Genomic DNA, 13,517 nt, shown 5'->3' on the forward strand with positions numbered 1-13,517 from the left:
TCTGGTTGAGTGTGAGAAAAGGAACCAGGAAAGTCTTTGGATCCAAAACTGGGAGGAAGAAATGGGGAGGGACAGGGAGATGAGACCCTTAAACCCAAAAGCTAAATCCAAAATAATGCTAGATCATGAGTCCCCTCAAAACTTTTCTGATTTAGTTTCTCGATCACAATATATTGGGAAGGGGAGAGGGAGAGAAGACAAAATCCCTTTGAAGGCAAATTTCTCCCAATTAGCTTCTTGACAGTTTTAAATTACAGCCTGGAGAGTTTGCCTTTTATCAGACTCTGGATTCTCCACCTTTCCTCTTTAGAAAACTTGCCTTCCTTACAGACACACCTGGTTAGACTGTCCCCTCAGGTTTCCTTCAAAGTAGGCCAAGTTTGGAAGTATCTCAAGGGTAACAGGAGGGTGTACAGACTATGTCTTGTCAGGAGAAGAGGGACTGCTTTGCCCCCCCCCCCCCCATTTTATTTCCTGTTTTCCATTCTGTCCCCCTTCATAATTTAAAAATATACTGAGAAGATCCTTATAAGGATAAGAAGATCTTAAAGACTTTGTTAGGATGCTGTACAACCTTTCAGGCTGAGTCCTATGAGTTAGATCCATCGAGGGTCTAACCCACCTATGAGTTAGGCCCATTGAATCAACTCACTGGATGATGGGTCATAACATAGGGAAATCCCATTGATATTTGTTTCCTGCCTTTTGAGTCCAGCTAGACTTATGGAGACACTATGAATGACAAATCCTGGGCCATCAAGTTGCAGACTGTGGTCCTCCTCTTTTATCACTGCCTTCCACTTTGTGGGTGCATGGGCCTTCAAGTCTCCTGGCAGATTTTGGCATTTTGGCAGGGTTTTACTTAGGCAAGGAATTCTGAGAGGTGGCTTTGCCGGATCCTCCCTCTGAAATATAGCCAACCTGGTATTGGTTGGCTGCCTCCCATCCAAGTACTAATCAGGTCTGTCCCTGCTTAGCTTCCAAGATCAGACAGGATCTGCTGCCTTTAGTGTATTTTAAAAAGATGATTTTAAACATTATCCTCTTTTCCAACCCATTGATTTACCCATGAGCAAGACTAGCCAGAGGATTCACTGAAATCTTGTCTCCTCCTGCCTGGGATTAAAGCTCAGTGAGTTCAATGGTACTTATTTTTGGATTGACACAACCCTACAGAAAGTTGACCTAGGAGTACAGGCTGAAAGGTGCTTAGATTTTTGTGTGTTTGATAACACACACACACACACACACACACACACACACACCATACAGTGGCTTCCCCTCCAAGTATGTGCCCAACATTATAAGTATCAATGTAGACATTCTTTGCGATGCAAGTTGTGGCCGGGCTCTGTGTTTCTCTTTCCCACCTCTTTTGTTTACAATGCAAGATATGGGCACTTTATGATTATCTGGACCATAAACTGGATAGTGCAAGACACACAGCTCTTATGTCAACAGGCACACATGCTTCTATTTATATTAAGCCAACAGGTATAGATTTTAAGTGCCTTACTTTTTCCATTGGCTCGGTCAATACATGATACTTTTTGCCTCTATGGGCTCCCTGCACTAGAGCAGACTTTAGATTTATTTCAGTGGATGTGTGTATGTTTTTTGGCAACTAACTACGATGGGACAAGTTTGGGGCTCAAGTATCTCCTTCCATAAAATTTATACTAATTCAGATATGATGTTCTGGCAGACCAAGTCCAAAGAGAGTTGATTTGGAGGCATGGGCATCATCTATCCTCTGGGTTAAGCTTTCCAACATGGTGCTGTCTAGGACCATAACTCCCATCATCCCCATCCAACATGCTAGATCCTCAGCACTGTAGCAGAACTTATGTGTGGAGTCCCAGCCACCTTTATTTTGCAGTAGCTTTCCAATTCAATGAGGCTAAGGCTCTTATATTATTTTCAGGTATCTAGGAGTAAGTCGTATGGAAAGCAGTGTGACTTACTCCGGAATAGATATGCCAAGGTTTGTTCTCTGAAATCCAAGGGATGGGGTTGAGGCCTTTATAGAGGCTTGAGCTGACCCACCCATCTGTTTCTTGGATACTTGGACATCCACGGATTTCAATGGAACCGGTTACTTCAAACTCCCAAGTCTTCTTCATAGTGACTTGAGAGAAGGCTCCATTCAAATCAGCAAGAATTTTCCTAGCATAGATAGATTAGGGAACCAGGGATCCAGGTATAAGTTTACTTCCCCATCTGACACTCCTCCAGTTCTTCAGCACCAGAAGTAGTCACGTCAGGCTACCTGGGAATAGAAATCCTCTGAATGTACCACTCCTTACTCCCGAGGAGACAGAACTAGGATTGGCCTGTGCATTTCCTTTGGGAATCCCTTAGAGTAACCTCCACATGATTTAAAAGGCCACGATCCTGGAAAAACTAAAGACCAAATCCTAGGGCTCTGTGGGATATTCATTTTCGAGCAAACACGCGTTTCCATGATTTCAGGAAGAAAGGATTAAACCCATGCAGTCTTATCTGCTTTGGTCAAATCTAGCAACTCTGAGGGCACGATCCAAAGTTGAGCAAAGCTGTGTGTGTGTAATGGAAACGGTAAACGCTACCGTGCAAATATGCTGTGTTCAGTGCGTGCGTGTGTGTGTGTGTACACAGGTACAGAGATTCACAGACACACATCTTGAGATTTATATCCTTTTCATCTAATAGGCTTAAAGGGAAGTCTCACCGATCAGCCCAATTTACCCCGGAGTAAGTGCTTCTCGGCTTACAGCTCTAGACAGAGATGGTAGAGAGGTCCGTCTCTGTCCAGCACAATGGGCTACATCTGGAGTGTGGGTTTTATAGTTTCCTTGCTATCCTTTCGCTCCCCAAACATCAGGCATCCTATCCGTTTCCAGCCTCAGTACCCCTCTCTCTCCATTCCTGATCTCCACAGAAAATTGCGTCTGCAACCCTGATATCCTATCGATCTCACAGAGTCCTATCTCAGTAGGGCTGTTTTCAGTAGATAACAACAGAAAAGCCCCACCGCTTCTCTGTGGAAAGGAATACAGAACAGGCAAGGTTCCAATCCTGGCTTGGCCATGGAAACCCACTTGGGCGGCCTTGGGCAAGTCACACTCTCTCAGCCTCAGAGGATGGATGGCCCCTCTGAAGCAATCTTGCCAAATAAACCATGAAGTCGGCACACAACCGCCACAGCTAAATAAAGGCAGGGCTGTAGAGGAAGGGTGGCTGGGGAGGGAAGAGTCAAAAGGAAAGCCCTGGGGGAAATGGACAGCCAAAGGCTCGGGGCGCCCTCTCCCTCTGGGGCCGGGAAGTACCTGCCATCTGGAGGGGCCTGGCCGGGTGAAGGGGGCTGAGGGGGTCTCCGGCCCCGAGGCTGGCTCTTTCCACCACGTCGTGGTCCGCCCGGCAAAAGAGACCGTCTTCTCGGAGGGCGAACTCGTCGCCGGGGATGAGCTGCCGGCTGCAAGCCACGCAGCGAAAGCACTCGATGTGGTAGACTTTGGATCGGGCCCGCATGACGAAGTCGTTCTTGCTGAAGCCGATGTTGCACTTGGCGCACTTGATGCCGTATAACCTGAACCCGGGCCCCGCCGGCGGCGATCCAGCAAAGGGGAGAGAGAAAAGAAAGAAAGAAAGAAAGAAAGAAAGAAAGAAAGAAAGAGAACAGAAATAAAAAAGAAAAGATGTCACTTTGGCCGCCCCTTCGAATCAAGCCCCAGCCATCCTGCCAAATCCAAAACACTGCGGAAATAATCCCGTTTGAAGGAATGAATAAATTTATGACCGAAATCCAGTTTGAGACCGCTTTCACTGCCCTGGCTCAGGGCTGGGGAATCTTGGGAATTTATTGGGGCACCAGATCTCTCTGACAGAGAAGGCTAAATGTCGCTCAATAAACTACAATTTCCAAGATTCCCCAACACTGAGCCAGGGCAGTGAAAGCGGTCTCAAACGGGATTATTGCTGCAGTGGGTTTTGGACCTGAGTGACTCACCCTTCCTCCCTTCCCGTTACCCTTCTATACTCCCCCCCACCCCGTTCCTTTCAAAACCAGAAATATTTTGCCTGGAGGTGGAAGAATCGGTCCTGATTCTGCCAAAGTTGGAATCGATTGGGGGTACTTTTTTAAAACAACAACAACAACAACAACATTAAAAAAGAATAGTTTTGGTCTTGATTTGGAAAGGATGCTAACGTCTTTCTGGAGATCTCTCATAGCCAAGGGGCTGGGATGAGAAAAAGCAGCCATCAACGGGTTTCTAGACCCGAATAGTTTCGGCAAAACCTCACCAAAGAAACCGGGAGGGTGGTGAGACCGCCGACAGACTGACAGACAACCGCAGGAAAAACAGGAAAAAAATAATACACACACACACACACACACACATATATATAACCCAAAGGCTACAATCTGCAACCTTGCCTAGAGAGAAAGCCCCCTCGAAAGCGGCCGACCTCGATCCACGCTTAGACTGCAACATAAAAGCCGCTTTTTGATTTATTTGTAGGTGTCTGTCTTTAAAAAAGCCCACAACCCCAGAGATCCGAGAAGCTGGAGTTCCCTAGCCAGAAGTACCCCTACATCCAAGAAAGGGAAGTTTTCTGGACAGGAGGAAAATCCCTTTATTCTGAGGTCTGAAGATCTTATTTTTTGGGGTAGAGGAGGAGATCAGTGTGGGCCAAAGCCCAACGCAAAGGCTAAATCTCCCTGCCTCTCTCTCTCTATATATATATAAAATCCGAATCACAAAGTAAGGAAAAGTCGTCAAGTGTAGGTATTTTTGCCTTTACTCACAAGTAACTTCCTTGGAAGCCCTGAGCGGATATCAGTAAAAAGAGGATCACGGTCAAAAGGATCCCAGGCCTTTTCGTTCCGGCCTTGCATTGCCCCAAAACAAAACATATCTATCTGGCCTGTTTTGGGCAGCGTCCTTTGCAGCCCAGTCCTAAGCCTGTTTACTCGAGTGTATGTCAAGCTCAAGGGCCAACAGAGGAAGAAATACATTACACACACACACACACCTGTATCCTAAGCATGTTATTCTTCTCCCTCCTCCGCTTTTTGATCAAGCATCGAATAATTCCCTCCCTCCCCCGCAACAAACTCTAGAGGAGTCCCATGAAAGCCAAAGGGAATTTCTTCAAATTCCCTTTGGCTTTCATGGGACTCCTCTAGAGTTTGTTGGGGCGGGGGGAGGGGAGGGGGAATTATTCGATGCTTGCAGAAAAGCGAGGCAGGGCTTATAAATAGGCAGATAGTTGTGTGTCTGTGTGTGTTTTAAGTGCACTCACAAGCAAGCCACTGAACTTGAGAACTCCCAAACATACAACCACTCCTAAATATATAATCTACTTTTTTGCCTCTCAGACCAGTTGTTGCAAATCAACTGGGGTGCAAAAAAAAACTCAGGAAGATCTCTAGCAGACTCAAAAGATCTACTTTCAGCAGACTCAAAAGGACTAAAACGAGCTACTTCGATATTTTTAAATCCCCCTCGCCCCATATCAAACGGTGTATCTCTGCTTTCCTCGGCACTGGAGAAATAATCCGGGTTGACACCGCTTTTAACTGCTACGGCTGAATGCTATGGAATTCGGGGAATGGTATTTTGTTGTGGCACCAAAGTGCCCCAGAATTCCATAGCATTCAGCCGTGGTATTTAAATCGGTGTCAAACCAGATTATTTCTACAGTGCGGATGCAGCTCCTGCTTACGACTCGGCGTTCCACTTTCACGCCGGACCCACAAAAATGCAAGCGGACAGACTATATCCCCACATTATGGATAGGCAATATACTTGAAAAATCAAGGAGGGGGTGAAAAAGAGATGTCGCATGAATGAACAATGCAGCCTGGAGTCCGCTTCACTCGGGGGCCGAGAGGGCAGACACTCCATTGGACTCAATGCGATTTCCTTCTGAGTAGACCCTGCCCTGCTAAACGTCCGAGTTTTCTCTATTTCTTTGGGCAAGGAATTGCCAATCAGACACAGAAGTGGTCCCTGTCCCCAACTGGGTTAATAATACGTTTCAAGGTAAAGAAGTGAACCCGACCCATCAGCCTTCAAAAAGCATTTCTTCTGCTCTTGAACCTTTCAGATCCGTGGACCTGTCCCTGAGCAAAAAAATAGCAATTCAAAGGAGGCTGGCTTGAATGGAAACACACTCAGCATCTGAGAATCAATGAGGATTTGCATATAAGCAGATGCTCTGCTCATATTCCAGTATATTCAAATATATATACTACACACACACACACACACACAGAATATAGTATTTGTACCTGCTCTTCAGCCAAAATGCTATCAGAGCGGCTTACATTTTTAAAAGTTAGACATTTCCCTGCCCTCAGGCTTAACACACACACACACACACACTCCAGTATACTCTCACTCTCTCTCTCTCTCTCTCTCTCTCCTGGATTATCTATGTATATTCCGGCGCGCACACACACACCTTCTAGACTATATATATATATATATATATATATATATTCCTGTATATGTATATATTTCTAAAGCTCCACTCCTGAAGAATGGAGGGAAGCCACAGGCTGCTAGATGTGTGTGTGTGTGTGGGGGGGGGGGGTGCTTTTACTTCAGAGAAAGCAGGGGTTTAGGATCAGGGTCTAAACAAATGAAGATTAATTCAGGAGGCAGGCCTCCTGGCAATCGTGCAAAGCCATTCAGAGTCCAATTTGCTTCTAGCTTTCCTTTTGGCTCGGTGGAGGGATCCTTGTCAGCCTTTCAGTCTAAGCAAGCGAAAATTTGGTTTTTATGGGGCGGGAAGGAGAAGATCGGCGGCAGCTCTAGGACAAAGGCGAGGGGGGAAAAGTCTCCAGGAACTCCTTCTGGACTTTATTCGGGGGTGGTGGTAAAGGGGGGGGGGGATTTCTTATATACCTTCACTAGGGATTGACTTCCAGGTAGTTAACTATATAGTTTGTTTAGAAAGGGGAGGTGTTGGATCGAGTCACAAAGAATGTGAGAGGCTATTCCTAAATTCAAGGAGAAAGTCGCTCTCCAAAAGAAAAAGAAAAAGAAAAAGAAAAACCTCCCTCCCCATACAAAAAGGGGAACCCAAGCTAGTTGTTTGCCAAGATAACTGAAGTAGGATCATTTTTGCCTACAATTTTTGCCTCTCTGTTGTTAGAGATCGCCCTAATAGCCCCCCCCCCCCCTCAAACTAAAGAAATCGAATCCAGCAAAAGGTACAGGGCAGCCCAGTACAATCCAAATTCACCCCTTCCAATCGATCAATCAATCAATCAATCAATCAAATCAAAGAGATTCAAACAGAGACAGAGAGAAGGAAACAAGGAGTCCCTCAAAATAAACATATTTCTGCCCCCCCCTTTTTTTTTTATTTTCTTGGCTTTCAGAACAATGTCAGCAGTGGCCAACCGTGGCATTTTTTTCAACAACAACAACAACAGCTCCCAGATTTTTTCAGAGTAGGAAGGAAGCTATTCCATTATCTAAATGTACCACAGATCAGGGGCAATTTGATCTCCTCTTGTCCAATTCATCAAGTCAGATAAGATAAGGACAGGCAGCTCCAGAGCGACCGAAGGGTTAATATTTAAAAAGATTAAATGTCATTGTTTTTTCCCCTTCTTCTTCCCCTTCTTCTATTTATTTATTTTTAAACACCCCTCCCCACCTGTCCTGGAAGAGACCTTCCTTTTATCCAAGGTTATTAGTATGATCACCACAATAATTATTAATTATCTCTTATTAATAATCGCCCTTCTATACTACCTTCCCTCGAAGGAGCTCAGTGGGGACATATAGGGGAAGAGAGACTTGTTTTTCCTCTTTGAATTGGGCCAACTGTTGTGTTGTTTCCCCAACTGTTGTGTTGCTTGGTAAAAGATATAAAATCACAGCCCCGCAGCTGGGAGGCAGGCAAACAAGGCCTAAAGGCCAGGCACTTAATTTCAATTAGACTAATATTAGCTGGAGTGGAAAGGAGGAGAAGGAAGGGCGGGGAGGGGGCGGTCAGTTAAAAGAAAGAGGGTTTGCAGGAGACAAAATGGTAGCCACCCTCCTGCCCTCACTGAAATAATAAATTTTAAAGCCCTAAATCCTAGGATTGATGCCAACCAGAGGAAGGGTGCTTCTCTCTGTGTGCTGCAAGGAGAGCCAGGTGCAGGTTGACTTAAAATGGGGCCTCTGTCTGGGACTAAAAAGCCACAAGAGATCCTTCATACCTGGAGTCTGAAAATGCTCCAGGAAAGTCAGGGGCCTCTCTTTTCCAACAGCCTCCGATTCTAAGAGGTTTACTTCCAGGTAGGAGCAAGAGGAGCAACTTCCGGAAAGGTTCCTCTAGGCTGAAGCTCAGGAGAGAGGACCAGATCTGGAAAGGATGCCTCTGAACAGAAAAACCTAGGATGAGGCATAATTTCCAGGAAGATTTCAGAGTCACTCCGGGAACAGCCTCCTATCAAACCCACTGGCTCAGCCTGGCTTTACAGGCAGTGTGTTCAAATTCTGTTTAGTGGGGAAGAGATTATCTTCTGAGGTTTTATAGAGATCTAGAAGGGTGCACCTCATTGATTTCCACAGCCTTGATTTAAAAGGGACCTGGAAACTAGCAGGATTTCGCTGAACAAACAGGCAGAAAACGGGTTCCTCTGCACAATGTGTGAAAGAGAAAAAACCCAGGGAGCAGATGGCCCCCCAGTTTGCATTGCTGAGAAGATGGAGGTTTCACAGAGAAGTGTGGAGATGTTGAGGAGATGGAGATTTCATAGATAAGATTGGTCCCTCTGCAGAGTGTGAAAGAGAAGAGAACCGAAATGACTAGATAGCCCTCAGTTTAGGAGATGGAAATTTCATACATTAATGTGTGTAAACTGGTGCCTCTGCACAGTGTGAAAGAGAGAGAATCCAGGGAGCAGACTGCAAGCAGTTTACACTGTTTAGGAGCTGGGTTTTGCAATTTTGAGGAGATGGAGATTTCATTTACAAGTGTGGAAATGTTCAGGAAATGGAGATTTCATATATAAGACTGATCCCTCTGCAGAGTGTGAAAGAGAGAGAACTGAGGGAACAGATCACTCCCAGTTTAGGAGATGGAGATTTCATACATTAGCATGTGTAAACTGGTCTCTCTGCACAGTGCGAAAGAGAGAGAACCCAGGGAGCAGATCGCCCCCCTGTTTATACCGATAAGGAGATGGGTTTACACTGTTGAGGAGATGGAGATTTCATATGTGTGTGTATGTGTAAACTAGTCCCTCTACACAGTGTGCAAGAGAGAGAGAACCGAGGGAGCCGATTGCTCCCAGTTTACACCGCTGAGGAGATGGAGATTTTGTGTGTGTGTGTGTGTGTGTGTGTGTGTGTGTGTGTGTGTGTAAACTGGTCCCTACTGCACACTGCTCCCAGTTTACACTGTTGCGGAGGTTTCAATATATAAGAGATATACCTAAGATCATACCTAAGATTTCATAGATAACACTTATTTCCACGAGGCTTTTCTCAGCACGAGATTGACTTTGATTTCCTCTATGGGGTTTGGATTTATTTGTACAAGGGCATCCCACCCTCATCCCAGCCTGTCCCAAGGAAAATAAAGAAGTCTGAACTAGACTCTCTGCCTTTGCCTGTCCCTTTCTTTCAGGGATCGGAGGCGGGGTGGGGGGGGAAGAATAGAAATGAAGGAAGGAGGAAGCAAGGCCAGCTTCGTACCTGATGTAGTCCCTCTTGCAGTAAGTCTTCCCATCCCGGACGAAGCAGGTACACGTCTCGTCCAGGTACTGGTTGCACTCCGCGCACTTCAGGCACGCGGCGTGCCACTCCAGGTCCGGCGAGACGCGCAGGATGTACTGGTCGTGGATCTGGTTGCCGCAACCCACGCAGAGGGAGATGAGCCGCTTCTCTGCAAGGCAAAGCGGGAGGAGAGGGGTGAGGAGGGAAGGAGCCAGCGGGATCCGCTCGACCCCCGCCTCTGGATCCGCTGCATAGTGGGGCGGTTGTGGTGGTGGATCGGGTGGCGTTATAAGAGCAGGAGGGTTTGGAGAGAGAGAGATCGGGGTGGCTTTCTGTTTTTTATTTTGTATTTATTTTGGAGGGGAGTAGGGCCTTCCTTGGGAAAAGAAAGGAAGGAAAAAAAGAGGCAGAAGGAGCCTATTTTGCAAGCTTTCTTGGCACACAGTGCTAACTTAACCTGAATCTAAATGGAGGAAACCCTGCAAAATAGACTTTGCAGGACTCAACCCTTGCAAGGTTTGTCTATTTTCCTCACCTTCTCTTTGGGTCAATTGCACACACACCCATATATATATATATATATATATATATATATGGGGTGTGTGTGCAATTGACCATATATATATATATATATATATAGGAAGGGAGGGTTGTCAAAAGGCCGGTCCGCTTCCCCGCCCAATCCCTCCCTTCTTCCTTTGCAAAAGGAAGGGAGGCTTTTTCCAAAGACCTCGATCCGAGTTTGGTTCTGGTTTTCTATTACTCAGAAGACAAATCCACCCAACTGCCCCTAGAAATCAATGGCTCCCTTCCGGCACAAACGCCCCCCTCCATCTCCCGAAAAAGTCCCTGCCAGGGAGGAAGGAGAGAGGGATGGGAAAGGAGTCGGATTTTTGGATCCCTGGACCCCCCCCCCCCCCCAACCTGCCCTGGCAAACCATGCTCTCCTTTAATGCATTGCCAGGAAACTCAATCTCAGTGGTTTGTCTTCCCCTTCCTCTCAAGATTTCATTTTCCAGGAAAAGGGGTTCAAGATTTGACAGGGCAGAGAGATCTCCTTGGAGAGACGACCCTTCCTCTCCCTGGCTCTCCTTTGGTTGCCCCCATCTTCTGCCTCCCACTCTTCACATTCAGTAGTTAAGACTAGAGATTTCTTTCCTATTGTACTGTGTGCCTTCAAGTCCTTACCGACTTCTGGAGACCCCTATCCTAGAGTTTTCTTGGCCATTTTTTTCAGATCTGGGGTTTGCCAGGGCCACCCTCTGAGGCTGAGAGAGTGGGACCGGCCCCAAATCACCCAATGGGTTTCCAGAGCCGAGGCGGGATTCAAACCCAAAGCTCAAAGGCTGCCTGGTGGCTCTAGCTTGACACCAAAGGCAAAGGAGCACTTAAAACAAGCACAACGCCCCCCCCCCCCAACAAAACAAAAAGCCCTCGGGTTCTTATTGCAGTTCTTATTCCTGCAATAACAACAACAACAACAACAACAACAACAACAACAATAGATGCATCGAAGGGAGTAGAAGTCTAGGAAAGCTCCTGCTGCCCACTTTTTTTCTTTCAGGTGCTACATTTTAGAGACTAACGCGGCTATCTCTTTGCATGATGATGGTGGTGATGATGGTGATGAGAAGAGCAGCTTCCTCCTTACTTTTCGGTGGGTCTCCCATATCTCCCATCTCTGTGAGAGGGTAGAGTGTCCACAGTGAAATGGTGCACGGTTCCGAGGGGACTTCCCCGAGAGGAAGAGGAAGAAGGTGGGGATCAAACAGCGCTGTCCCGCGGAAAACCCGAGGCTGCTAAGGCAGAGGTAGGCGGAAGATGCCGACGCCGCTTGATCGGTGCCGCTGGGTCGGTGGAGGAGTCCAAGGCTCTGAGGAGCGGACGGTGGGGCTCCGGGGGTGCTTCTTGGCAAGTTGGGGGAGAAAGGGGGCGAACCCACCCAGGATCCCACAAAACGCACAGCCCCAGCCCTCCCTATTCCCGGCTGCAGAGGCAAAGGGTAGCAGGAGAGGCGCTGTGTCCCGCTGTGGGTTCTGCGCTTGGCGCGGCTGCCACTGCAACCTCCACCTCCTCCGCCTCCTCCAGCCTGCCTCGCTTTTCCTCCTCTCTTACTCAAACTTCTCTCCTCCAAGTCGGGCCGCTCGCCATTGGTCGGCGTCGGCCGCGGGGACGTCAAAGCTCCTTGCCTGGGATTGGCCGCAGGGAACACAGGAGCAGCTGTTCGGAGGCTCGGGTTTCAGGGGCTGGAGGCAAGGAGGGGGGCAGCAGGAGGAGGAGGAGAAAGAAAGAAAGAAAGAAAGAGGGAAGGAGGGAGGAAGGGAGGAGAGGCGGGAGGAAGCCTCGATCCAGCCAGGACACTGAGAGAGGGAGAAGGAAAGAGAGAGAGAGAGAAAGGAGAAGAAGGAGAAGGAGAGAGACAGAGACAGAGAAAGAGAGGGAAAGGAGGAGGAAGAGAGGGAGAAGGAGGAGGAGGAGGAGGAGAGAGAGGAGGAAGAGAGGGGAGAGATAGAGAAAGGGGGAGGATGAGTGGGGGAAGAAGAAAAGAGAGAGGAAGGAAGAAAATGAGAGAGAGAGAGAGGAGAGAGAGAGAGAGGGAGAGGAGGAAGACGGGGAAGAGGAAGAGAAAAAGAGAGCAAAAGGAGAAGGAAGAGGGAGAAGAAGCAAAAAGAGAAAAAAGAGGAAGAGAGGGGAGACAGAAAGAGGGAGAAAGGAGGAGGAAGAGAGGGGGAAGAGGAAGAAACTAGAGATACAGAGAAAGACAAAGGAAGAGGAAGAAAGTGGGGAGACAGAAGCCAAAAAGACAACTTTCCCCTTCCCATCTTTTTTCCTTTAGTTGTTGGGTGCCTTCTAATCTTTCTGACTTATCCTGGGGTTTTCCTGGACACTATCTACAGAGGGGGGTTTGGCAAGGCCATCCTTTCGGGCTGAGAGAGCGTGACTTTCCTAAAGTTTCCCCCAGAAGGTTTCCAGGGCCGAGCTGGGACTCGAACTCTGGTCTCCAAAGTGGCAATCCAACACTCAAACCACTGCCCTGGGGGGGGGGAGGGGGAGGGAGTTCTTGGCAAACCCCTTTAGAGTGTAGTTCTGTTTAGTTTTGCCATGGTCATCCTCTGAGGCTGAGAGAGAGTGGGTTTCTAGGCCCAGCAGGGATTCGAACCCTGGCCTCCATAGTCGCTGAAATCCTTGCCATTTTTGAAACGTCCTCTCTTTCTATCTCTTTGCATCCCGCCTTCCCTCTTCATAAAGCAGACAGCTGTCTTTCACTGTTCTCGCCCAACATGGGTTTTTATTTTTATATTTTGGTGGGATTTTCTTTTTCTCCCCCCCCCCCACATATATATATATGTGTGTGTGTGTGTATGGAGCCATCTTCGACTCCCCCTTTGCTCCCCCGGCCTTCCAAATCTCCCTCCCCGCAAGAAACGAAATGGATCAGATCAAAGCGGGGGGGAAGGGGAGAGGCGGAGGAGGGGGATTAAACACGACGCAATCTGGATTATATGCCACGAAAAGGGGGCAATAAAGGCTTAGCTGCTTAGATATTTACTCGTCGGACTTTTGGAAATGATCGTGCAGATCGGGAAAGAAAAGAGCAAGCGAGACTCCGGCTGACCCCAGGCTGTCGGTGCTTTTAAATCTCCTTCCATGTGGCTCCAAAATCGTTGTTTATGTCTCACTTTCGCCTCCTCTCCACCTCCATTCAAGTGAGAAATGACCAGAGACCTATGGACTGTAAACACTGACTTTACGACCCCCTTCATCTGCACTGCAGCCATAATCCGGTTTGAGACCACTTTGACCGCC

At 47.6% G+C, this 13,517-nt stretch overlaps 1 protein-coding gene across 3 annotated transcripts in view; it reads right to left on the minus strand.

Annotated features, from left to right (window-relative positions):
- ISL1 (ISL LIM homeobox 1) overlaps positions 1-11,787 on the minus strand; it is a 34,361-nt gene extending 22,574 nt beyond the window's left edge. For all 3 annotated transcript variants that reach the window (XM_089495782.1, XM_089495773.1, XM_089495790.1), the window contains exons 1-3: positions 11,362-11,787; positions 9,690-9,879; positions 3,309-3,568 (exon numbers count right to left, since the gene is read on the minus strand). In XM_089495782.1, the coding sequence (XP_089351908.1) occupies positions 3,309-3,568; positions 9,690-9,879; positions 11,362-11,389 (478 nt within the window). In that variant the 5' untranslated portion in view covers positions 11,390-11,787. The remainder of the gene's footprint in view (positions 1-3,308; positions 3,569-9,689; positions 9,880-11,361) is intronic.
- Positions 11,788-13,517: the final 1,730 nt, after the last annotated feature.

This window comes from Sceloporus occidentalis, unplaced genomic scaffold (genome assembly GCF_023333645.1).
Source record: "Sceloporus occidentalis isolate IW3139 unplaced genomic scaffold, rSceOcc1.0.p SCAF_1, whole genome shotgun sequence".
Taxonomy (NCBI): Eukaryota; Metazoa; Chordata; class Lepidosauria; order Squamata; family Phrynosomatidae; genus Sceloporus; species Sceloporus occidentalis.